Source organism: Melanotaenia boesemani, chromosome 14 (genome assembly GCF_017639745.1).
Source record: "Melanotaenia boesemani isolate fMelBoe1 chromosome 14, fMelBoe1.pri, whole genome shotgun sequence".
Taxonomy (NCBI): Eukaryota; Metazoa; Chordata; class Actinopteri; order Atheriniformes; family Melanotaeniidae; genus Melanotaenia; species Melanotaenia boesemani.
In genome coordinates, this window is record NC_055695.1 from 812,524 (window position 1) to 839,426 (window position 26,903).

At 47.4% G+C, this 26,903-nt stretch overlaps 2 protein-coding genes across 5 annotated transcripts in view; both read right to left on the reverse strand.

Moving 5' to 3' along the window:
- nrd1b (nardilysin b (N-arginine dibasic convertase)) overlaps positions 1–12,536 on the reverse strand; it is a 39,548-nt gene extending 27,012 nt beyond the window's left edge. For 2 of the 4 annotated variants that reach the window (XR_006012707.1, XR_006012706.1), the window contains exons 1-8: positions 12,442–12,536; positions 11,385–11,590; positions 7,624–7,849; positions 7,433–7,514; positions 7,174–7,327; positions 2,694–2,767; positions 2,514–2,609; positions 2,278–2,400 (exon numbers count right to left, since the gene is read on the reverse strand). Coding sequence is in view for 2 of the 4 variants with exons in the window: in XM_042006050.1 (XP_041861984.1) it covers positions 2,278–2,400; positions 2,514–2,609; positions 2,694–2,767; positions 7,174–7,327; positions 7,433–7,514; positions 7,624–7,849; positions 11,385–11,566 (937 nt within the window). In the remaining 2 variants the exon portion in view is untranslated. Of the gene's footprint in view, positions 1–2,277; positions 2,401–2,513; positions 2,610–2,693; positions 2,768–7,173; positions 7,328–7,432; positions 7,515–7,623; positions 7,850–11,384; positions 11,591–12,319; positions 12,343–12,441 lie in introns of those variants that run through there. The other 2 variants (XM_042006050.1, XM_042006051.1) reach the window with 2 other exon arrangements.
- A 2,263-nt stretch (positions 12,537–14,799) lies between these two features.
- On the reverse strand, positions 14,800–26,551 carry rab3b (RAB3B, member RAS oncogene family). The gene is made up of 5 exons (XM_042006100.1): positions 26,199–26,551; positions 24,560–24,784; positions 17,902–18,020; positions 17,251–17,375; positions 14,800–16,515 (listed from the first exon to the last, which is right to left on the reverse strand). Exons 2-5 carry the CDS (start codon positions 24,782–24,784, stop codon positions 16,331–16,333), a joined length of 654 nt encoding a protein of 217 aa, XP_041862034.1. The 5' UTR covers positions 26,199–26,551; the 3' UTR covers positions 14,800–16,330.
- Between the last annotated feature and the right edge of the window lie 352 nt (positions 26,552–26,903).

Consider the following 26,903-nt stretch of genomic DNA (forward strand, 5'->3'; position numbering starts at 1 on the left):
TATGAGCCAGAAGTTTCCTTTCCTCCACATCGTAGTCGTGCACGCTGCCGTCGTACACGAGGAGCGTGCACGTGAAAAGAAGGCAAGCATAATGCTGTCATGACAACGTGCTCTGTTTGCCATGAGGCTAAAACCAGGATCTAGAAGTCCCAGCCAGAGCAGATCCGATGCCGATGCTAGTAAACAACGCAAATTTCGGCCCGATATATCGTACAGCCGATGTTTCGGTGGATCCTCGCCTACTGCTTCAATAGTGCAACAAATGTAGAAACTAGACTGAAGTCAAATCATTGGTGTTCTGCACAGTTCTATCAGGTCTATGTGGTGGCGTTTGGTAGGATTCTGTGAGGTTCTGGTGGTGTTTGGTAGGATTCTGTGAGGTTCTGGTGGTGTTTGGTAGGATTCTGTGAGGTTCTGGTGGTGTTTGGTAGGATTCTGGTTCTGGTGGTGTTTGGTAGGATTCTGGTTCTGGTGGTGTTTGGAAGGATTCTGGGAGGTTCTGGTGGTGTTTGGTAGGATTCTGGGCGGTTCTGGTGGTGTTTGGTAGGATTCTGGTTCTAGTGGTGTTTGGTAGGATTCTGGGAGGTTCTGGTGGTGTTAGGTAGGATTCTGGGAGGTTCTGGTGGTGTCTGGTAGGATTCTGGTTCTGGTGGTGTTTGGTAGGATTCTGGGAGGTTCTGGTGGTGTTTGGTAGGATTCTGGGAGGTTCTGGTGGTGTTTGGTAGGATTCTGGTTCTGGTGGTGTTTGGAAGGATTCTAGTTCTGGTGGTGTTTGGTAGGATTCTGGGAGGTTCTGGTGGTGTTTGGTAGGATTCTGGTTCTGGTGGTGTTTGGTAGGATTCTGGGAGGTTCTGGTGGTGTTTGGTAGGATTCTGGGAGGTTCTGGTGGTGTTTGGTAGGATTCTGGTTCTGGTGGTGTTTGGAAGGATTCTAGTTCTGGTGGTGTTTGGAAGGATTCTAGTTCTGGTGGTGTTTGGAAGAATTCTGGTTCTGGTGGTGTTTGGAAGGATTCTAGTTCTGGTGGTGTTTGGAAGAATTCTGGTTCTGGTGGTGTTTGGAAGGATTCTGTGAGGTTCTGGTGGTGTTTGGTAGGATTCTGGTTCTGGTGGTGTTTGGAAGGATTCTAGTTCTGGTGGTGTTTGGAAGAATTCTGGTTCTGGTGGTGTTTGGAAGGATTCTGTGAGGTTCTGGTGGTGTTTGGTAGGATTCTGGTTCTGGTGGTGTTTGGTAGGATTCTGGTTCTGGTGGTGTTTGGAAAGATTCTAGTTCTGGTGGTGTTTGGAAGAATTCTGGTTCTGGTGGTGTTTGGAAGGATTCTGTGAGGTTCTGGTGGTGTTTGGTAGGATTCTGGTTCTGGTGGTGTTTGGTAGGATTCTGGTTCTGGTGGTGTTTGGAAGGATTCTGTGAGGTTCTGGTGGTGTTTGGTAGGATTCTGGTTCTGGTGGTGTTTGGAATGATTCTGTGAGGTTCTGGTGGTGTTTGGTAGGATTCTGGCTCTGGTGGTGTTTGGTAGGATTCTGGTTCTGGTGGTGTTTGGTAGGATTCTGGTTCTGGTGGTGTTTGGAAGGATTCTAGTTCTGGTGGTGTTTGGAAAGATTCTAGTTCTGGTGGTGTTTGGAAGAATTCTGGTTCTGGTGGTGTTTGGAAGGATTCTGTGAGGTTCTGGTGGTGTTTGGTAGGATTCTGGTTCTGGTGGTGTTTGGAATGATTCTGTGAGGTTCTGGTGGTGTTTGGTAGGATTCTGGTTCTGGTGGTGTTTGGTAGGATTCTGGTTCTGGTGGTGTCTGGAAGGATTCTGTGAGGTTCTGCTGGTGTTTGGTAGGATTCTGGTTCTGGTGGTGTTTGGAATGATTCTGTGAGGTTCTGGTGGTGTTTGGTAGGATTCTGGTTCTGGTGGTGTTTGGAAGGATTCTGTGAGGTTCTGGTGGTGTTTGGTAGGATTCTGGTTCTGGTGGTGTTTGGTAGGATTCTAGTTCTGGTGGTGTTTGGTAGGATTCTGGTTCTGGTGGTGTCTGGAAGGATTCTAATTCTGGTGGTGTTTGGAATGATTCTGTGAGGTTCTGGTGGTGTTTGGTAGGATTCTGGTTCTGGTGGTGTTTGGAAGGATTCTGGTTCTGGTGGTGTTTGGTAGGATTCTGGTTCTGGTGGTGTTTGGAAGGATTCTGGTTCTGGTGGTGTTTGGTAGGATTCTGGTTCTGGTGGTGTTTGGAAGGATTCTGGTTCTGGTGGTGTTTGGTAGGATTCTGGTTCTGGTGGTGTTTGGTAGGAGTTTGGTACCTCTGGACTGTACGGCAAGCGTCATGTAATGAGCCGAGTAGAACCTCTTCCAGAAGGCTCGTAGACTCTGGTAGGTGTTGATCTGGTTCTGTTTGGGTTCATGCTTTAACGTCTGAGCGTTACCTGACATGAAAAAACAGAAACCTGTGAGGAACCACACCCACCTGGTTTGCAGAACTTCCCGCGATCCAACAGCTGACAAACAGAACCATGTTAACATCGTGTGTCGGTCTCACCCCAGCAGAATTTACTCATGGGGTGACCCGGTTTGGCCAGACTCCCAAACAGCATCTCCTTCCGGTGGGAGTCCAACGGTCGAGCTAGCTGGTACTCTGAGGAGAAAACAGACAGAAGATCCAGTTACAGTTCTGACCAAAACCAGAACTTGGTCTGACTTCTGACCCGTTAGGACTCACCGCTGTCCACAGCCTCCACCTCCCTGTCAACGGCGTCCTCGATCATCAGCGGACAGATAAAGAACTGAGCCCACCTGGAACACAGGTACCGACTCAGAACAAGCACTGAACCTACCAGGACGTTGCCATAGTGACGACACCCACTGGGTTGTGGGTGGAGTTTACTAGTACTAACTTGTACTAGTAATTTCTGAAATATACTTGTCCTTTTTTTCCTTTTAATAAACATACAATATAAAGAACCATAAAAAATAAATAAAATAATTAATTATTAATAATAAAAAACTGCTCAGCAGGAAAATGCGCAAGCACTGGAAGTGATCAGGAAATCACACTAAATACCTAACCTAATCAGACAAAGCCGAGTCAGTGACCGCAGCAGAGGAAATATCACCACCTTCAGAGGGAACCAGGTCCAGAATGTGGCCTGGAATGTGGCTCGGTTCGTTTCCATGTTGCCATGGAAATGTCCAGTATGGAGGAAACTTCCTGCCATGTTATCCATGTGGATGTTCAGAGAAAATGGGTAAAATCAGTCGAGATAACCGACAATAATTCAGAAAACTTGCTCAGAGTCCTGAACGTCTGGAGACAATTAAAACAGGATTTTAGAACCAGCCTTAAAATAAAACTAAGATATTCAGAAGAAGTAAAACCAGCAAATGAATCGTTAAATAAGGCAGTTTCTCCTCCCCCTTTCCGCACCTGTGTGGACATCTGTGTGGACATCTGTGAGGACATCTGTGTGGACACCTATGCGAACATCTCTGTGGACACCCATGTGGACACCTGTGTGGACATCTGTGTGGACACTTGTGTGGACATCTGTGTGGACACTTGTGTTGACATCTGTGTGGACATTTGTGTGGACATCTGTGCGGACACTTGTGCAAACATCTGTGCGGACACCCGTGCGGACATCTGTGTGGACATCCGTGTGGACACTTGTGTGGACACCCGTGCGGACACCCGTGCGAACACCCGTGCGGACATCTGTGTGGACATCTGTTTGGACATCTGTGCGGACACTTGTGCGGACACCTGTGCGGACACCTGTGTGGACACCCGTGTGGACATCTGTGTGGACACTTGTGTGGACACTTGTGTGGACACTTGTGTGGACAGCCGTGCGAACACCCGTGCGGACACTTGTGAGGACACCCGTGTGGACATCTGTGTGGACACTTGTGTGGACATCTGTGCGGACACCCGTGTGGACAGCTGTACGGACATCTGTGCGGACACCCGTGTGGACAGCTGTACGGACACCTGTGTGGACACCCGTGTGGACACTTGTGTGGACACCCATGCGGACACTTGTGCGGACAGCCGTGCGGACATCTGTGTGGACACTTGTGTGGACATCTGTGCGGACACCCGTGTGGACAGCTGTACGGACATCTGTGCGGACACCCGTGTGGACAGCTGTACGGACACCTGTGTGGACACCCGTGTGGACACTTGTGTGGACACCCATGCGGACACTTGTGCGGACAGCCGTGCGGACACTTGTGAGGACACCCGTGTGGACATCTGTGTGGACACCCGTGTGGACACTTGTGCGGACAGCCGTGCAGACACCCGTGCGGACACTTGTGAGGACACCTGTGCGGACACTTGTGCGGACACCTGTGCGGACACCCGTGCGGACACTTGTGTGGACACCCGTGCGGACACCCGTGCGGACACTTGTGTGGACACCCGTGCGGACACCCGTGCGGACACCCGTGTGGACACTTGTGTGGACACCTGTGCGGACACTCGTGCGGACACCTGTGTGGACAACCGTGCGCGGCCGCTCTCTGGACTGAGGGGAGCTGTGGAACGAAGTAGCTTCGGCATCGTTTCCTTTGGCTCTGTTGAGCGAAACGATCCCGGGACCACCGGCCGACTTGTGAGTGAAGCACTGAGACTGGAACAGAGACGTTCATGTGAACTGGGATTTCACACAGTTCGCTCCTCAGAGAGGGCCCAGAGGAATTATTTATGTTATCTTTTTGTTGCTATTTAATTAACACGGGAACTTATTGTTTTAAAAACAAAGTTTCTGAGTGTTTTTGAGTACAAGCTACTTATTCAGTTATTTTCTGTAATCCCAGGTTTTAGTCCAAAGGTACGTTAGTGAGCCGAATGTATATATGAAGAAAATCTGAAACGGACCTAGAGCCCTTCCTCGTAAGAGCAGGAAGGGCTACAGTAACTTGTACACAAGCCTCTAATCTAAAAACCTCACCCTGCACCAGAACCTGCAGACCTCCATCAGCCTACAGAGTCTCCAGAACCACCGGACCTGTAGAACCTTCCTGTTCTGGTCTGTTCTGGTAGGTGTCTCCCAGGGGAAGGTGTTGGTCCTATTCTCTTCAGCCTCTACACTACACTCTAGGTTTCAGGCACAACACGAATAGCTGCGTTCTGCAGAAGTTCTCAGAGGACTCTGCAATTGTCGGACTGATCAATCAGGACCACGACGTGGACTACAGAGGACTGATGCAGAACTCTGTGGACTGGTGTCAGCAAAACCTGTTCAATGCAGGGAAAACCAAGGACATGGTGGTGGATTTTCAGACACTGGTCTGCTGTCCCCTTACCGGTGAACATCCAGGGAACGGTCATTGAGAGAGAGGACTCTTCTAAGTACCTGGGTGTTCACCTGGACCATGAATTCGATTGGACTCACTACACGGACCACTGGTCAGGAAGGGCCAGAGCAGGACTATCTTCTGAAGAGACTGTGGTCTTTTGGAAGGAAGGGGGGCATGTGAATGATGGAAGAGAATCGATGTTCCGAATCTCGGATGGGAGTGAGTTCCAGAGCTGGGGAGCGACTGAAGGCTCTGCTACCCATGGTAGAGAGATGGGCCGGGGGAACAGTAAGGTGAATGGAGGAGGATGACCTGAGAGTACGAGAGGGAGGGAGGGGCAATATGGAGGAGATCAGACAGATAAGGAGGGGCCAGATGGTGAATACCTTTGAAAGTGAGGACCAGTAGTCGATGTGGGATGTGACTATGGATAAGGATTGCAGCAGCATCGGAGTGAGTGATGAGCGCAGACGGTTGATATTACAAAGGTGGAAGTAAGCAGACCGAGTAATGCTATTGATGTGGGCTTGAAAAGATAGGGTGCTGTCGAGAATGACGCCCAGACTCTTGACCTGAGGTGAGGGGGACATGGCAGAACTGTCAATGTTGATGGAGAAACTGTGAGACTTGGTTAGAGTGGAGGGCGTACCGACAAGTAGAACCTCAGTTTTACTGCTGTTGAGTTTGAGAAAAGTGGAGGAGAACCATGCTTTAATTTCCTGGAGACAGTCAGAGAGAGAGGAGGGTGGGAGAGAGGAGTACGGTTTGGAGGAGATGTAGAGCTGGGTGTCGTCTGCATAGGAGTGGAAGTTGATATTATGTTATGTATGTATTATATTTATGTTTACGTAGATGTTTATATACATGTTAATGTACATGTTTATATACATGTTTATGTACATGTTAATGTACATGTTTATATACATTTTAATGTACATGTTTATGTGCATCTTAATGTACATGTTTATATACATGTTAATGTACATGTTTACATACATGTTAATGTATATGTTAATATACATGTTTATATACATGTTAATGTATATGTTTATATACATGTTAATGTACATGTTTATATACATGTTAATGTACATGTTAATGTTTATATACATGTTAATGTATATGTTTATATACATGTTAATGTACATGTTTATATACATGTTAATGTACATGTTTATATACATGTTAATGTACATGTTATTGTACATGTTTATATACATGTTAATGTACATATTTACATACATGTTAATGTACATGTTTATATACATGTTGATGTACATGTTTATATACATGTTAATGTACATGTTAATATACATGTTTATATACATGTTAATGTACATGTTAATGTTTATATACATGTTAATGTACATGTAAATGTACATGTTTAGATACATGTTAATGTACATGCTAATGTACATGTTTAGATAAATGTTAATGTACATGTTTATATACATGTTAATGTACATGTTTATATACATGTTAATGTACATGTTTATATATATGTTTATATACGTGTTAATGTACATGTTTATATACATGTTATTGTACATGTTTATATACATATTTAATTACGTGTTAATGTACATGTTTATATACATGTTATTGTAAATGTTTATATACATATTTATATACATGTTAATGTATATGTTTATATACATGTTAATGTACATGTTTATATACATGTTAATGTATATGTTCATATACATGTTAATGTACATGTTATGGTCACACTCACCCTGCAGACCAGATACTGGACATGTTATTATTGACTGTGTGTTCTTGTTTAAATCACCTGTGAAGCTTCTGCTTCCTGTCCCTGTACTGTTCCCCACTGAGGGACTAATAAAGGTTTTTCTTCTTCTTCTTGTCACATAGCTACTCCTGCAGGTGCAGCTCACCTGTCCAGGGCCTCTCTGAAGTACTTTCTCTGGACGTCAAACTGGAAGATGGTTCTCTCACAGTCGGTGGAGGCGTTGTCACTTCCTCCGTGTTTCTTCAGGAAGGCGTCAAAGCCGTTCTCCGCCGGGTATTTTTCACTGCCCATGAACACCACTGAGAGTAGGAAAAACAGCTGGATCAGGATCTGGATCAGGATCAGGATCTGGATCAGGACTGACAGCCTCCAGACCTCAGTCTGAGGAAACACGGGGAACTCACTGTGTTCCAGGAAGTGGGCCAGACCAGGAAGCTCATCTGGGTCGCTGAAGCTCCCGACGCTGATGCAGAGGGCGGCGGCCGCCTGAAAACACACCGACACCTTCATGAAGCAACATCACCACGCCACACTGAACATCACCGTCCCCATGGCAACCGGGTAACTAACAGGAAGGCTTCATGACTCCTCGCACCTGCTTCTCAGAGCTCTTCTTCTTTGCTGCATTTTCCTCGTTCAGCTCATCAAAGTCACTGTCCTGATCTTCCTCCCCCTCCTCTTCCTCCTCCTCTGAGCCCTCACCAGAGTCTTCCACCTCCTCTTCCTCCCTCTGCTCCTCCTTCTCGCTGCCTTCCTTCCTGTCAGCGCCACTGAAGTCAGAGATGAGGAGAGCTCGCAGACCATTTGTCAGCTCGATGTACCTGCAGAGAGAAGAGACGTGAACACCTGTTAATCCTGAAACCTCACCTGAGGTCTCCAGTGGAGGTTTGCACTCCAGACCACCTGCAGTTCCCCAGTGAGGCGTTGAAGCTGGACATGAGCTGTGATGCTTCGCTAGAAACTCCAGCAACGCCTCTTTTGTTGGAGGAAACTTGTAAATTGCAGATAGATCTGATAAAATGTTTCATTGCACTCATATTAAAGCAGCCAGCGGAGATTCAGCAGCCTGGATGACGTGTTGACCATCAGAGAGGAAGTAAAGACCAAACTCATCCCCTGAACCAGGAATACAAACTGTTTCCTTCTGGTCTCTGCTGGTCTGGTCCTCCTGCTACTGAAACAGATCCAGGTTTTCCTGTGTGCTTCTCCATCCGGGCTCTAAACTTCACGGAGAGGAAGCAGTAGCTGCTGATTGGTTAGCTGCTCAAACTTTTATATTTTTATTTTGTGTTTCTTACGTTTTAATGTGGCTGATGATTGTACGTCTGCTGCAAACCAAACTGCCCACCGGAGGGACAAACGAATAAATCGGGTGCAGGACTGGACGGATAGAGTGCGGATGTGGTCTGCAACCTGCAACCTGTTGCGTTTCCACGGCAACCGTGACTGAGAGGCGGAGCATCAGCGATAGCGATAGCTGCCTCAGCTACGTAGCAGCGTGACACCATCGCACCACCTTCCTTAGAGCAGAACCAGAACACGACTCAGAAACAGCGGAGGACGGAGGTTCTTTCTTCTCGGTGGAGCTTCGTAACATCATTTTAAACGGAAATTCAATCAGCAAAAAGAAAATCTGTTGCTCTGAACGAGGAGCCGTTCCTGCTTTGTTTTTATACCAGGTCACACAGGAAGTGTCGCGTGTCCAGCTCTTTCAGGTCAGGTCGGTAAGATCGGTACCCCAACGAAAGGGTCCCAACCAACTAGGACAGTTTGGATATTAGGGTACCCTTCCAAGTTTTTGTATGTGGAAACACAAAAAAATGCACCCCATCCAGACCCAACCCACCGTGACCCGTCCACACCCAACCTGTCCTGACCCGTCCAGATCCGACCCATCCTAACCCATCCAGACCTGACACGCCCTTACCTTTCTATACCCTACCCGTCCAGACCTGTCCAGACCCGTCCAGACCTGACACGCCCTTACCTTTCTATACCCTACCAGTCCGGACCTGTCCAGACCAGACCCGCCCTGACCCAACCCACCGTGACCCGTCCACACCCAACCTGTCCTGACCCGTCCAGATCCGACCCATCCTAACCCATCCAGACCTGACACGCCCTTACCTTTCTATACCCTACCCGTCCAGACCTGTCCAGACCCGTCCAGACCTGACACGCCCTTACCTTTCTATACCCTACCCGTCCGGACCTGTCCAGACCAGACCCGCCCTGACCCAACCCACCATAACCCGTCCAGACCCAACCTGTCCTGACCCGTCCAGATCCGACCCATCCTGACCCATCCAGACCTGACACTCCCTTACCTTTCTATACCCTACCTGTCCAGACACACCCTTACCTTTCTATACCCTACCCGTCCAGACCTGTCCAGACCCGTCCAGACCAGACCCGCCCTGACCGGTCCAGACCAACCTGTCCTGACTCGTCCAGATCCGACCCATCCTGACCCATCCAGACCTGACACGCCCTTACCTTTCTATACCCTACCTGTCCAGACCCGTCCAGACCTGACACGCCCTTACCTTTCTATACCCTACCCGTCCGGACCTGTCCAGACCAGACCCGCCCTGACCCAACCCACCGTGACCCGTCCACACCCAACCTGTCCTGACCCGTCCAGATCCGACCCATCCTAACCCATCCAGACCTGACACGCCCTTACCTTTCTATACCCTACCCGTCCAGACCTGTCCAGACCCGTCCAGACCTGACACGCCCTTACCTTTCTATACCCTACCCGTCCAGACCTGTCCAGACCAGACCCGCCCTGACCCAACCCACCATAACCCGTCCAGACCCAACCTGCCCTGACCCGTCCAGATCCGACCCATCCTGACCCATCCAGACCTGACACGCCCTTACCTTTCTATACCCTACCTGTCCAGATCCGTCCAAACCTGACACGCCCTTACCTTTCTATACCCTACCCGTCCAGACCTGTCCAGACCCGTCCAGACCAGACCCGCCCTGACCGGTCCAGACCAACCTGTCCTGACCCGTCCAGATCCGACCCATCCTGACCCATCTAGACCTGACACGCCCTTACCTTTCTATACCCTACCTGTCCAGATCCGTCCAAACCTGACACGCCCTTACCTTTCTATACCCTACCCGCCCTGACCTGTCTAAACCCGACCCGTCCAGACCCGACCGATCCTGACCCATCCAGACCCAACCCACCATAACCCGTCCAGACCAGACCCGCAGTGACCCGTCCAGACCCGACCCATCCTGACCCTTCCAGACCCGACCTATCCTGATCTGTCTAGACCCAATCCGTCTAGACCCAATCCGTCCAGACCGACCCGCCCTGACCTGTGCAGACCTGACCTGTCCAGACCAGACCCGCCCTTACCCCCCTATACCCTTCCCATCCAGACCTGCCTAGACCCGTCCAGACCAACCCACCGTGAGCCGTCCAGACCAGACCCGCCGTGACCAGTCCATACCCGACCTGTCCTGACCAGTCCATACCCGACCTGTCCTGACCTGTCCATACCTGACCTGTTGGTGAAAACGGGCCTAAAGTGAAATGAGGCCTGCACCCTGCACAGCTCCTACTTCACCACGGAGGAGCAGACCGTCATTCTTCGCTAATATGAAGAATTAAACATCATCCAGGCCCGAAGCAGCAACCTTTCCTGTAGCAACAGCCAGGAAGGAAGGCTGGCTCTGTTAATACGTAAACTGGTGAGATTCTAGGATTTCATTGATGGGACGATATAAACGGACATCACTGATTATTACAGTCCAGATGTTTGGGGCGGAGCTTCCTCAGTTCCTTCCTTTCCTTCATAGTTTCCCTCCAGTTCTTTAGATGCTCCGCCCCCATGTGAGCATTTGTGTTGGAATATTAATTCCTCACCATGACGACACGAGTAAGTGTGGTTCCATAAATTCCTGGTTCTGCAGTTCTGCCATGTGTGAGGGTTATTATTAAGCTCTTTATCTCAGATCAACCCTGGTGGAGCTAAATGGGAACAAGTCTAGAACCAGGACAGAAATATTCTTCAAATCTCTCAGAGAATAGGCTTCATTCCTTCATCTAAGGGATGCATCTGTCTTTAAAGACATCTGATTGGTCAGGAGGTTGAGCTGTTATATCTGATGGTCTCTGATCCAGAACCGAACCCGTCCTGGAGCAGGTTAGCTGTTCAGCACAAGTTACCATGGTGATTTTCCTGGTAAGCAGTTGACCAGCGTCATAACACAGAAAACCCCGGGTTAACCTCGAAGTGACCTCCATAAGAGGAAATCCTGCTTCCTGGCTCAGGCCTCTGACACCCGATCCAGAACTGAACCATTTTTGGTTTGTCTTATGCTGTGTCTGACCTGTACTTCTTTGGATCACTAGGTGATCTGGTGATCTCCGGGTCTCCCTGGTCCTGTCCAATGTCCCATCCGTCTCCATCAGCCATCCTCCTGTCTTGCGGAGGCCGGGATTCATCCTCATCTGGGACGGTTACCTGACCCGGAGCACCAGCACCGCTCACAGACTTGTTGGTCTGAGGCATCTCCACTGAGACCCAGAGACAGATCTGGAAGAGATGGAGAGAAGGATGGAGGGGTGAAGGAAGGATGGAAGAGTTGGCTCAGTGAAAATCATTACAATAATAACATTATTATTACTATTATTAAAGTCCTTGTGTTTGTAAACAGTATTAAATATAAAAGGACAATGAAATGAAAACGTAAAATATTTCAAGTTTAAAATTAAAATAGTTAATAGTTGCCTGGTTTTAAGGATGCGGTGAAGGGGTTTTATTTTAGGCAAGAGCAGCTGGGAAAATAATAAAGATCCGAATTTAAATTAATCTGTACCCTAGTAAAGTAAAATGTGTTGATTTGTTTTATGTTGTTGGGAAAGATTTTATGAGATTAAATTCTGGCCGAATTCTCCAGTACCATCTAATGTTTTAAACTGACTTGTGTCGGGATTTATTTCGTGAGACTGGTCAGAAAACACAGAAAAAGTCTAAATGTGAGCAATTTATTAAGGCAGTTCCGTAGCGCGCAAGCAGCGCATGCATAGTGAAGGGAGGCGTCCCGTTCATCCGCCACAGAACCAAACCTCATGTTCATTTTAGCTCATTTAACTAACAACCTGAAACTGGGGAATTTACAGCTAACTTCAGCAGGTACCACCAGAAATGATCGGAAGACGTTACTCCAGGTAACGTAAATTCTACAGGAAGCGGGGACAATGTTAACCCCTTAACCAGCAGGTAACTTCGATAACTAATCAGCTCTTAGCTAATCCTGCTAACCGCTAGCTCTGCTGCACCTCCCTGGTTGCGGTTCGGTTCTGCCAACAGGTGAGCAGGACCACCTGAGCTCTGGCACGCGCCGCTGCCGGATTGTTAACAGTTTACAGGGAACGCGCGCTCACCTTTGTGTGTGTCGGACAGGTGTTGCTGGAAGTTTGGAGCTTCCGTGAAGCAGCCTCGCAGGAGCCGAACTGCGGCGGGTCCAAATCAAGCCTCTGATTCGCTGAGAGCCCGTCAATCACAGCTCAATGCGCTTCCTGATTGGCTTGGTCTCTGACGACGACGTGAAGACGTTTGAAAATTCTGTATCAAAACTGCACCAGTTTTCCGAATAATATCGGTATCAACGCAGATAAGCGCAGTTTGGGGTGTTTAATAATGTTTTGATAAAATCTGTTTTCGTGGTGAACTTGAGCTTTAAAATATAAAATATTGTCAAACAGGATCATTGAGACAGAAGAGAGCTGGTCTTTTAAACTAAACATTGTTTATGGATGAGCAGTGTTTACTCCAGAATACAGCACTTTCCACCAGTATCTCACTTCAGAGAACATATTCCCTCCCAACAAACTTCTCCAGCTTCCAGTTCAATTCAACTTTATTTATACAATCCACAACAGTCATTTCAAGACACTTTTACTGACACAGTCCAGTTATAAACCACTTTATAATGAATGTTCCGCTTTATTTCAAACATGTAAGAAAACAAGCAAAACAAAGGATAATAGTCCAAACAAAAAGCATAATGATAATAATATGAACAAAAAATAAAATAAATAATAATATGAACCAGAATATGATGAAGCATTAACTTATTTAACCCTTTGTCCACTTCTCAGTTTACATCAGCCTCCCAAACAAACATACGTACAAAAAGTAGAAAAGAAACATTAAACAGAAACAGAAATCATTGTGAGAACAGCTGGTTGTTAAAGCCCGGCCTCTTCCCTGCACCTGGTGGTGCACCTTGGACAATGCTGCAGCTCCACCCACACCGCTCCACAACAGAAAATTCCACACAAACTCGTCTTATTCCGGTTAAATTCACACCCATCAAGTTTAGAATCCGTTCCTTTATCTGCATGTTTCAGTGCATGGGTGGAGGCTGCAGAGCCTCCTCACCAGCTACATCTCTGGGTGGGTGGAGGCTGCAGAGCCTCCTCACCAGCTACATCTCTGAGTGGGTGGAGGCTGCAGAGCCTCCTCACCAGCTACATCTCTGAGTGGGTGGAGGCTGCAGAGCCTCCGGCTGGAAGGACGTGAGGCGGGCGGCGAGGACAGAGAGAGGACAGTCCCTCCACCCTCCATCCAGGACTGTGTTTAGAACCCTGCTGGTCTCTGGAAAGAGGCTCCTCAGCATACGGTGCAGGACCACCAGGTTCCACCAGCTTTGTTCTCCAGGTCATCAGACGGCCATTAAATGCTTAATATCACAAACAGCTCCCACTGTAACTGGACCTTACTGCTCTTCCTGCTGTATTTAATTTGATTTCTTACCTACTATTTATCATTTCATTTTCATTTTAAATTATTTTAGCAGTGTTGTATATAAAATACAGATATTCAGATCTCTGGCCCTCATCACCACCTGCACTATAATGTCTCCTCCTCCGTAATGTCGGTAAACTGAAGCCATTGAAACAACCTTTCCTTTTGTTTACAGCTGCTGTGTAGAAAAATGACAATAAAGTCTAAGAACGTGGGTATGGAAGAATGCATGGATCCCACGCTGTCTTCATGTAGCCCGCTCTCTAGGGTTAGCAGCGTAGTAGCATTGTTCGCATCTCATGTCTGTTTGGTGTTCCAGTAGCCATATCTCACCATAGTACCCTGGTTCCTCAGTAGCTGACGCAGACCTTGTTTGACCGGGTGCCGTCTGAGCCGGTACGTCTCTGTTCCCCTGCACTCATGTTGAGGTGGTTAGGCAGCCCCTTGACTGCCAACTTATGTCATTTTACTGTTATCAGTCAATCAAAGGTTATTTCTACAGCACCTTACAAGAGCTGACCAAGGTGCTTAACACCATAAAAGTGGTACAAGCAGCAAACCAGTTAAAACTAAAAGTACTAAAACAGAAAGTAATAAAAGTATAAAACACAAAGTCCTACAAGCCAAAGCCCGTCAGTGACGTTCTGGTTACATTTAGGTGGGTGATGCAGAACAGCACACAGCAATGTCCGCCACAAACAGCTGAAGCTCATCGCGGCTGTAGGTTGTAGACGGGGGGCGGCGGCTAAAGCTGCGGCCAGACCACCTGACGCTCGCCGTGTACTCAGGTGAGTGTACCTGGGTGGGAGGAGCTTGCAGAAAACGCTGTTGTTGCCGGGTCTCAGTCAACAGGAGAAAACCCAGGGGATGAAATCAGAGCGTGTAAGACCGCGAGTTTCTGTTATTTAAAATAATACAGAATAAACTAATATTACATTGTAGTTGTCAGTAAACTGGAGGCAGAATCAGGTGAAAAGAAAACAGAGATGTGGTTCTGGTTAAAGTTTGTGATTTTTATTTTACTAAATTGAATCTATAAGATACAAATATTCACTTTGTGCTTCTCCATCCGGAGCGAAGACAACAAGTTTACAGAAAAATAAATCAACAACTCTAAATCTATCATTTGCAAATTCACTTGAAAAATGACGACCATGTCGATATTATTGGATGTTTTCATCAATATGAAGTCACACAAACGTGCGCTGCGTGGAGGCGGTTCTACAGCGTTAATATCAAACGTTTCTCACAGTCTCACAAACAACCCTCACAATAAATATCACCACATAAACAACAACACACACGCAGCATCAGGGAGGAAAATGGCCGCTACGTTACTACACCAGCTACAGGACGAGGGTGGGGCTAACCAGCTGATCTGGGCTGTGACTGGATGACGCAGACTGGACCAGATCAGACTGAAATGGACCAGACTAGACTAAATTGGATCAAACCAGACTACACTGGACCAAACCAGACTAAACTGGACCAGAACAGACTAAACTGGACCAGACCAGACTACACTGGACCAAACTAAACTGGACCAGATCAGACTACACTGGACCAGATCAGACTAAACTGGACCAGAGCAGACTACACTGGACCAGACTAAACTGGACCAGATCAGACTAAACTGGACCAGACCAGACTAAACTGGACCAGACTACACTAGACCAGACTAAACTGGACCAGACTAGACTAAACTGGACCAGACCAGATAACACTGGACCAGACTAAACTGGACCAGGCCAGACTAAACTGGACCAGACTAGACTAAACTGGACCAAACCAGACTAAACTGAACCAGACTAGACTAAACTGGACCAGACCAGACAACACTGGACCAGACCAGACTAAACTGGACCAAACTAGACTAAACTGGACCTGGCCAGACTAAACTGGACCAAACCAGATGATAGGACAGCACTGCAGTCTGTGTTTGAGGCGGGCTGGACTGGACCAAATACACCAACCTGGACCAAACCGAACTAAAGGAATCTCACTTGTAAACACTGAGAGAAGCGGCACTGTGCTCACTGTTGACCTGTTGACCCTCACCGGCAGGAGAACCACCAGAACCAGGAGACCTGGAACACCAGAACTGGCACAAACCAGATCTGGAACAAGAGAACTGGACCTGGAACATCTGAACTTCAACACATATGATGAAGACACATCTCATCGCTGTTTGCAGAGCCAGAACTCCTCCCTTCTAACCAATCAACCAGCCTAGAGTCCACCAGCAGCCCGGTCAACCTTGCAGCTCTGACAGAACCGGGTCAACAGATGTTCGCAGTGATTACTGACATCTCACAAACATGACTGAAGCTGAAGGCGGAGCAACGGTACAGCTGAAGTGGAGGCGGGGCTTCATTGGGGCGGGTTTTTTTCAAGGCAAGACTTCATCAGGATGAGGGTTCTGTGGGGCGGGGCTTCAGCAAGTTGTCGATTATGTGGGAGCAGGGTTTCAGGTGGACAAGGGTTCTGTGGGGGCGGGGCTTCAGTGGGGTGGCGGACTGGTGATCAGCAACACTTCTGAGGTAGCTGGGCGGGCTTGTCGGTCAGTCTGGTGGTCTTGGATCCAGCAGCCGTCGGTGCCTCCACGTCCACGCGCTCGGACATTTTCACACAGATGATATCCACTAGGCGCTCAAACACCTGTCGAACGTTGATGTTCTCCTTGGCGCTAGCCTCGTAGTACTCGAAACCTGCAGGAGGAAGCACACGGTCACATGACCAACACTGTCAGAAAAATGGCTAATTAAAATTTGTGTAAAGATTCCCAGAATTTTAAAGAACGTTAGTCCTTCATCTCAGAGGAAGAATGTAAACGGTGCAAAATAAAATCTACACCTTCCTCCTGTGGAGAACCTCAAGGTTCTGCACTGGCCCCACTTTGGTTCTGGGTTTATAGACAAGGTCTCCAGAAAACGAGTTTTGCTTCACTGGTCAGATCAGGTCTTTGGTCAGATCTGTGATCGGGTCTTTGGTCAGATCTTTGATCAGATCTTTGATTGGGTCTTTGGTCAGATCTGTGATCGGGTCTTTGGTCAGATCTGTGATCGGGTCTTTGGTCAGATCTGTGATCGGGTCTTTGGTCAGGTCTTTGATCGGGTTTTGGTCAGATTTTTGATCGGGTCTTTGGTCAGGTCTTTAATCGGGTTTTGGTCAGATCTTTGATCGGGTCTTTGGTCGGGTCTTTGGTCAGGTCTTTAATCGGATTTTGGTCAGATCTTTGATCAGATCTTTGATCGGGTCTTTGGTCAGATCTTTGATTGGGTCTTTGGTCAGATCTTTGATCAGGTCTTTGGTCAGATCTGTGATCGGGTCTTTGGTCAGATCTGTGATCGGGTCTTTGGTCAGGTCTTTGATCGGGTCTTTGGTCAGGTCTTTGGTCGGGTCTTTGGTCAGGTCTTTGATCGGGTTTTGGTCAGGTCTCTCACCTAGCTGGTCAGCTAGGTGTTTTCCTTTCTCTGGAGGTACGACTCTCTCCTCGTCCATGTCGCACTTGTTGCCCACCATGATGACCTGGGCGTTGTCCCACGAGTACGTCTTTATCTGCGTGGCCCTGCAGACAGAAACGAGACGCCGGTGGTGCATTTAGTTTATTTAGTATAAAATAATTCATCGACGGTGATTCAGAAACACTGAAACATCAGATAATAAGAAGCATAATTTATCATTAAAAACAAAAGAACATCAGATCATGACGTATTAAAACCAGGATCAAGTTAAAAAATTCAAGTATAAGACGTATGATAAATCTAAACTTTGTAGCTAAATTTTAGATGTTAAATTCTATATTTATATGTCCAACACACTGAATATTTAGATTTAACATATAAAATTTACATTTCAATGAAAAATGTAGATTTATATGAAATATTTCGAGTTAGAGTGAAGACTACATTTAAGGGTATAATGTCTACGTCTGGTTAACAGTTACGTAAACAATGTTTGAGCTCATTTCCGTCTTAACGAAATGAAGAAAATGTGTCCGACAACGTTTCCTCTCTGCGTCGCTTAGAAACTTTCAGCCGATTCCTCCTCACTCTCAACCAGGAAGGGCGCTGGCCTCTCAGCCAATCACGTACCAGTCCTGGACGGCGTTGAAGGACTCCTCGTTGGTGATGTCATACATGAGAATGAAGCCCATGGCGCCGCGGTAGTAGGCTGTGGTGATGGTGCGGTAACGCTCCTGTCCCGCTGTGTCCTGGAAATAAACAGAGAACTTCAGAACCAGGTCCAACCTCAGAACTGCACCTGACCTGAGCCAGAACAAAGACACCAGGAGGTCAAAGTTACAGGTTACTGTCCCACCTGACAGCCTTCATCGCCACGGCAACCAATCAAGGCTTTCATGCTGCTATTCTCTTCCTCTTCCTCCTCCTCATCCTCTGTTCTGCTAACTTTATTCTCTGTGTGTAACAGACTCAGCAGCGGTTCCGGTTCTACAGAACCTCTTAGATCCAAAGACTCTGGTCAGCTAGTCCAGTCCAGAGTCCAGTCCAGAGTCCAGTCCAGAGTCCAGACCAGAGTCCAGTCCAGAGTCCAGACCAGGGTCCAGTCCAAAGTCCAGACTAGAGTCCAGTCCAGAGTCCAGACCAGAGTCCAGTCCAAAGTCCAGACCAGAGTTCACACCAGGGTCCAGACCAGGGTCCAGTCCAAAGTCCAGACCAGGGTCCAGTCCACAGATCTGCTGCAGTGGAGATGAAACTTCCAGCAAACGTAGACCCTTTAAATCCAGGTTAAAAAGTAGTGCTGGGCAACAGTTAAAATTTAAATCGCATGAAATGTTGTGATTAATCACATTGTTATGCAAAAAATGTCCTTTTCCTTTAAAAGGAGGCCTTCTGGCCCTCTGGACCCTCCACAATGGTTCCTAATACACGGCTAAACATGCTAAAGAGCTAACGCGTGTTTTTTAATACAGATATAATAATGCAGGTTTTAGCAATTCTTCATTTTTTTCATGGAATAATTTTATTGAATTTCTGCAACATAATAACACAAAAAAATCCATGAATATTTTTTATCTATTTTTATATCTATTGGGTTGGAAACTATGGGTGTTTTTTTTTTTACATACTTTTCCTCCATCATCTACGTCCCATAGATGAAAGTCTGTTTATCCTCTTTTTGCTAAATTTTTATGTTTTTCTTTATTTTAAAACCTAAAAATAGAAATAAAAATGTGGTTCTTTAAACATGACAACAAATGTTCTATAGTAGATATTTATCAGAAATTCTAAGTTTCCTTTTTGAAAAGTCTGGTAACATCTGTGTCTCTAAAGGAGTTTTATTTAGCTGGCTGAGGGAAAAAAGGTCTGTAGATGGAACTATAAACATGTGTGGTATCCACAGAAAGTCCAGAATCTCAGCTACCAGCTCAGTAAAACCATTTCTGTCACCAACAAACAGTTTTTAAACAATATCTTTATAGCTTTTTCACAACAGACTAAGGCAAGAAGGAAAAGAAACAGAACAGAACAGAAACACCCACACGGTGACTAAAACAACAAATACATAAAAGAATAGTGAAAACTCAAATTGCCAGTTGAGAGGGTGTTAAAAGCAAGAACTCAGGCAGTGAGATGTTAGTGTAGTGTTGGACTGATATCACTACTCAACTCTGGGATTCTCTTGGTATGTCTGGCCAGATAAGTCCATTGAGGCCTTTCTGCACAGTTTGTGCATTCGCAGAACCAAGAAAGGGGTCCAAGTTTTGTACAACAGTGAAGGTTTGTCTTTAGTCCAGTACGTCATTGCTTCCAGAGGGACACGTTCCGACCACCAGACACAGTTAAGACAACAAACAATGAAAAGACCAGGTACACAAAGTCCGAAACAACATGTAAACACAGATGATGTCTCCCTGTGTCCACCCGACAGCGTGAACACGAACAAACGACTCCTCTACTGGAAGCTCACATCTCACAGATTCCACAGCTGGAAGTTTCATCTTGATATGACCAAGATTCACCGAACCAGAGACAGAAGAAGACCTGATTTATGCTGCACGTCTGGAAAACATGGTCAGGAAATGTCTCATCTCTGCTGTCTGGCCTCAGAACTTCTGTCCACCAGGATAAAACCGCATTTAGTTAAAAGAAAAACTAAGTATCTCGTCAGTTTCCCGTCCAAAAGTCACCATGTTCTGCCATCTGCATGGGTTGAGATGGACAAAGAGAAACGTGGGTGATTCCACATCACCGCTGCAGCAGGACCAGACGTGGAGGAAGAGGCCTGGATGCAGCCTCTGCAGGAGCTTTCTCGCTAACTTTATCTTACTTTATCTGCTTTTAATGTCATTTATGATTTTATTGCTGCCTTTTACTACTTTTTAATGTTTTCTTTGCACCATCTGTAACACGTTTAATGTTTTATGTAAAGCACTTTGATTTGTATGTATGAAATATGTTTATTAGCCTTGTCTGACAGCAGCGGATCTGGTTCTACAGCAGCGGTTCCAGTTCTACAGCAGCGGTTCCATCATGTCTCTTCACTGCGGCTTTAAGGAGCTTCCGATGCTTCGAAGAGCCCTGGGATGGCCATCGGGTCCCGGTTGCCTTGGTCCAGACCAGTGGTGCGCTGATCGATGTCGCACCGACAGTCCCGCCAGCCACAGAGTCACAGCCGGGCAGCAGAGTGTCAGACAAAACCAGGAAACGGTTAGATAAAACCAGGCCAGCACTGTTGGAGTCTTTCTTGGGACGGCAGACCCCCTCAGACCAAGATGGCAGGTGTTTCGGCGTAGAGCTGGAAGAAGGCCGGGGCGAGGTAGCAGGGTCCCAAGTCATTGTGTCATTTAAGTGACACTATGTGAATCGACTGCTGGTGGGCTAAACATGACATCCATGAATGTTTTTGAACTTCAGTTCCTTGGATAGCTTCCAGATGTCTTCTTTCAGGTTGGTGATCTGTCTGTTTGTTATTTCCAGGCTTTTATCAGAAAGTGCTGAGGCAGCGATTTCAAGCCTTCTCTGGTTTCTGGTTAAAACCGTTCTTTATAAAACTGGAATATTAAAAGCTACAGTTAAAAATAGTGTAACTGTACAGTTCAGTTTTTTAAGGCTTAAAACAACTAAAAGCCAATAAAACCAGTAAAATTTAAGAAAAGTCTGGCAGAGCGTCTGTCAGTTCTGATGAAATGAACCAGGTTATGTTAGAACCGGGTCAGGTTCTGATGAAATGAACCAGGTTATGTTAGAACCAGGTCAGGTTCTGAGAACCAGGCTGGTGAGCTTCCTGTTTCCGCCATCAGTGAGATGAAAACATGGAGTCAGGCAGGAGGAAGGTGAGCTGATTGTTCATGTGTGTGCGTTGAGTCTATTTTTACACCTCGTGGTGCCTCTTGGTTGTCTCAAACACACATTCCTGTCTAAAAGGTGATTTGAGGACCAGATAAATTTGCCTGCAAATTGAAGACTTCTTAGTGATTGCCCTTGAATTTATTGCGTTATATTCTTCCATCCATTTTCTGCCGCTTATCCGGATTTGGGTCGCAGGGGCAGCTGCCTAAGCAGGAAAACCCAGACTTCCCTCTCCCCGGCCACATTCACCAGCTCATCCGGAGGGATCCCGAGGTGTTCCCAGGCCAGCCAAGAGATGTAGTCCGTCCAGTGTGTCCTAGGTCTTCCCCGGGGCCTCTTTCCGGTGGGACGTTCCCGGAACACCTCACCAGGGAGGCGTCCAGGAGGCATCCTAACCAGATGGCCGAGCCACCTCATCTGGCTCCTCTCGATGTGGAGGAGCAGCGGCTCTACTCTGAGCCCCTCCCGGATCACCGAGCTTCTCACCCTATCTCTAAGGGAGAGCCCGGCCACCCTGCGGAGAAAACTCATTTCGGCCGCTTGTTCTTTCGGTCACTACCCACAGCTCGTGACCATAGGTGAGGGTAGGAACGTAGATCGACCGGTAAATCGAGAGCTTTGTCTTTTGGCTCAGCTCCTTCTTCACCAGGACAGACCGATGCAGAGTCCGCATCACTGCAGACGCCGCACCGATCCACCTGTCCATTTCCCGCTCCATCCTTCCCTCACTCCTGAAATAGACCCCGAGATATGTGAACTCCTTCACTTGGGGCAGGACCCTATTGCAGACCCGGAAAAGACACTCCACCCTTTTCTGGCTGAGCACCATGGTCTCGGACTTGGAGATGCTGATTCTCATCCCAGCCACTTCACACTCGTCGGAGAATAGCTCCAGTGAGAGCTGAAGATCACAACCCGATGAAGCCAACAGAACCACATCATCCGCAAAGAGCAGAGACCCAATCCTGAGGCCACCAAACTGGATCCCCTCAACACCTCGGCTGCACCTAGAAATTCTGTCCATAAAAGTTATGAACAGAATCGGTGACAAAGGGCAGCCTTGACGGAGTCCAACCCGCACTGGAAATTATTCTGATTTACTGCCAGCAATGTGGACCAAGCTCTGGCACCGGTCGTACAGGGACCAGACAGGTCGTACAAGGGGGTCCGGCACTCCATACTCCCGGAGTACCCCCACAAGAGTCCCCGGGGGGTCGAACGTTTTCTCCAAGTCCACAAAGCACATGTAGACTGGTTGAGCAAACTCCCATGCCCCCTCAAAGACCCTGAAGAGGGTGTAGACCTGGTCCACTGTTCCACGACCAGGACAAAAACCACACTGCTCCTCCTCAATCCGAGGTTCGACTATCTGTCGGACTCTCCTCTGAGGAGTGTGATCCCTTGTAGTTGGAGCACACCCTCCGGTCCCCCTTTTTGAATAGGGGGACCACCACCCCAGTCTGCCAGTCCAGGGGAACTGTCCCCGATGTCCATGCGATGCTGCAGAGGCGTGTCAGCCAAGACAGCCCTACAGTTGTTCCCCGGTGGTGGAACCATCTACCAAACTCCGTCTGATCCGCAGAGTCCTTATCCACTTTTAAAAGCAAGCTAAAGACTCAGTTGTTTAAGGAGCATTTCCACACTTAGCTTAACTCTTCTACTCAGAATGAGTTAGAAAGATTTGTCCAGCTCTTTGGCTCAACCAGGTACTGAAGAAGCTGCTGCACTTATGCCCAAGATGATATTGTTTGATGAAATCGTGATGTTTGTATTTAAACAAAATGACTTACAGAAAACTTCATATATAAATATATATATATATATATATATATATATATATATATATATATATATATATATATATATGACGTCCCATCTTGTTTGAATTCTTGCTTATGTTGTTCTTAGTGTTGTTCAAATGCTTTGGATAAAAGAGTCTACTAAATGACTGTAGAATAAAATGCTTTCTTTAAGTAATCGTGATATTTGGTGCATAGTCCTGAACAAGCTTCAGTGCCACAGCAGACTGACGCGTGGACTACGGACATCAGGAAGCAGTCCAATGAGAACCTGAAGACAGGAACAGGTGTCACACAGCAAGAATCAGCCACTTCCAGCAGGTTGGATGATTCCAGCAATGAGACAAGACCTAGGAGGACAGTAACCATAGCAACCACAGGTGCATGTGTCCCGTCTCCTCCTCTTCCTCATTATCTGGACCTAGATTAACTCAGTCCAACTCGTCCTTACTAAATGTAATAAGTCTGTCCGGTTTCTGTCTGCTGCAGATGTTTCCTGATATTTTACTGAGTTCAATCTGCACTAAGTGAACCAGGACCAGTTTGGCTGAGCTCCATTTGCCCTTCTCTGAGATAAATTATGTAAACTTGTTCAGGTTAGCAGCTTACCGAGTGTTCCTCCCCGGTTCCTCTGGCTGGGATGTGGAAGCTTACCGAGCTTTTAGGTTTTTATTAACTGATCTCGAGTGCTGACAGTTTCATTCTGAAGTCTGATTATTGGTTGAAATGACTGGACTGACTTTGTTATGGATAAATTAAATGCTCTCTTTTCTGTTTAATCTGTCCTGTTACATCTGACATGTTCCTATTTTAGTGTCTGCAGTTTTCTTTTTTTTTCAATAGTAGAGGACAAAAAACTTACTTTTTATATTGTATTCTACATCTAATCTGCTTTGGCATGGGTGAAATACTGAAATATTAAACTGGAATTTGTCCTCTTATAAAGTCAGAATTAATTTGATAAATGGGGTCCTCCCCAGCGATCAATTGTGGTACTCTTTCCTGGTGCTGGGACTTCATGTCTATATGCACATTTGATATGTAGCTGCTGACTGTTTTTTCTCATTCTATCGTCTTTATGAGGACCTGTCTGGGGGCCACTGCCATTAAATGTTCCCACTTTGCAAAAATGTCCCCACTTTAATGGTAGAGAACATACAGTGGTCGTCACAGAAATAGCAGAACAAGGACATTCTCATGAACACACACACACACACACACACACACACACACACACACACACGTCCCTTCGTCTCCAGTTGAGTCTCTTCACCCTGAGACATCCTTCAATTGCTTCCAAAGACTACACTGTTTGTGTGCACATGTGTGAGTGTACATGTATGAACAGCAAGACACTGAGAGAGCATGAAAAACTGTTGCCATGGAAACAACATCTCCACTGACAAATGGTGCTTGCAGTCAGAACCAAATGTCACACTGTGTTATAACACACACACACACACAGATAATTGTATCCAACATGTCACCATGTGATGTCACACCAGGTGACATTTGAACCTGCCTCATACTTGATCTCATACTCGATTTGGATCCCTGAATCCTCTGGTTCCCACCACCAACCCACCCCAGCTCCATCCCGCTGCACTCGGACCAGAACCGGCCCCTGAACGTGTCCTCACCCAGATCTGCAGCTTGATCCTTTTGTCGTTGCGATAAACCGTCTTCACCTTGAAGTCGATGCCGACGGTGCTGACGAAGGAGTTGCTGAAGGAGTCGTCAGCGTAGCGGAACAGGAAAGATGTCTTCCCAACGCTGCTGTTCCCGATGATCAGCAGCTTGAACATGTAGTCGAAGTTCTGGTCTGAACCATCCCTTTGGCTGAAACGCTGGTCTGCCTTCGCCATCTGAGGGGGGACAAGAAGATGTTCAGCAATAGGACAGTCTGTCCCAACTGACCAGGTCCAACTGAGACTGGAGCCCACCTAAAACCAGAACTTCCTATCAAAGTTTCACATCCAAATGGCTTCCTGTTCCAACCTGAATCTGACCCGGTTTGGCTCCAGGTTCTGGTCCAGAAACCGGCAGAACGTCCCCTGTCCCTACCTACCAAAACCTGAATTGTATGTAAACAATAAAAACCAGACTGAACTCTTCTAAGCTGGAAGATTATCTCAGGGGTATAGATGAGAACACAATGACTTCGTACTGGTAAGCGCCTACTATCATCGGTTACAAGGTGTTTATGACCCGGTTACAACTGGTTAATACCCGGTTATGTTGTTATCCTCTTCCTCATCTTCCTCCTCCTCTGTTCTGCTAACTTTAGTTCTCTGTGTGTCACAGACTCATGCAGCGGATCTGGTTCTACAGCAGCGGTTCTGGTTCAGAAAGAAATGGGGAGGAAAGGCTGAGGTAGGTCACATGACACAAGAACTGGACAGGAGATCAGTGGTAACAGGTCTGATGGAGGGACGGATCCCCCCCCAGAACCCGGACCTCATCAGTGTGGGATCATCTGGAAGAGAACAGAACAAAAGGCAGAACCATCTAAAGAGTTTTGGAAAGTCCTTCAAGGATCCTGGAGAACTGTTCCTGAAATCATTACTCTGCATTTGACCATCTTCAGTATAGAGAGCAGCCATGTTTCTGCACCAGGGGAGCAGATGGCTTCAGACCGAGTCCGCCTCAGTGACCTCCAGGCGGACCTAGTCCGCCTCGGTGACCTCCAGGCGGACCGAGTTCGCCTTGGTGACCTCCAGGACCTCCAGGCGAACCGAGTCCGCCTCGGTGACCTCCAGGACCTCCAGGCGGACCGAGTCTGCCTCGGTGACCTCCAGGACCTCCAGGCGGACCGAGTCCGCCTCGGTGACCTCCAGGACCTCCAGGCGGACCGAGTCTGCCTCGGTGACCTCCAGGCGGACCGAGTCCGCCTCGGTGACCTCCAGGCGAACCGAGTCCGCCTCGGTGACCTCGAGGTTTCTCAGACGACTACACAAATGACAGAAAGCTTCTCGTTCGGACTGATGACGAATAAACATTCACTCTTAAGATCCTCAGAACTGGACTTGGTTCTGATCCAGATTCTGGATCCATGGTGGGGCATGTTGTTTTCCTGTTGTCATGGAGATAGATGGAGACATCTGGATCATGTGTCCACACATCAGTGGCCTGAGTTGTGACGTCAGAGCATGTTGTAGCACACATACATGTAAAGTCGGTCTGATGAGGAGCCAATCAGCTGATCAGCTTGTTTTTGTGGCTCAGGTGTGACCGACGTTCCTGGATGTACATCTGTGTGTGCGAGCGCGTGCGTCTCACCTCTGCTGGGCGGGTCTGAGCTTCCCTCTGTCTCAGCACCTGATGAAGGCTGAACAAATTTCCTGGTCTCAGTCCTGGTTCTACTCCTGGCCTTGGACCTGGTCCTGGTTCGGTCGGAGTGCAGAATCTGGGAATCAGTGGCGATTTTTCCGGCGTCGCGCGCGTCTTCTGAGTGTATTTTTCTCTCCAGTGTCTGTTTCTGCAGCGCGCGCGCAACTGCTTCACGCGGACATGGTGAAGATGATGATGAAGATGATGAGGTGGAGACGTTTGGACCGTTAGCTGCTGCCTCCTCTTCCTCTCTGTGAATGAACCGATCCGTTTGTGCACGCGGCTGCGAGGCGGCCAATCACAGTTCTCTCTGCAGAAGCCGCGCGCCCCCGATGACTCATAACTGAGCAGCACACACACACACACACACGCTGGTTTATAGTACCTGTTGGGACTCAACATCCACAGCTCCACAAACACCATCACAGATTAGTGTCTGAACCAGAACCAGAAACAGGACCTGAAACTGAACCTGATGGTAACCCTAAAACCAGGTCTTGGTCTGCAGGCTGTAACTGGAGTCTGTAGAGTCCTGCAGGAGGTGATTCTCTGGTCTTAATACTGAGATAAAAACTGAAACCTGGAGAAACTGGACCAACCACCCGTAAAGGTCCATCTATGTTCGTTGGTCATGCGTCGCCGCCCTCGTACTTC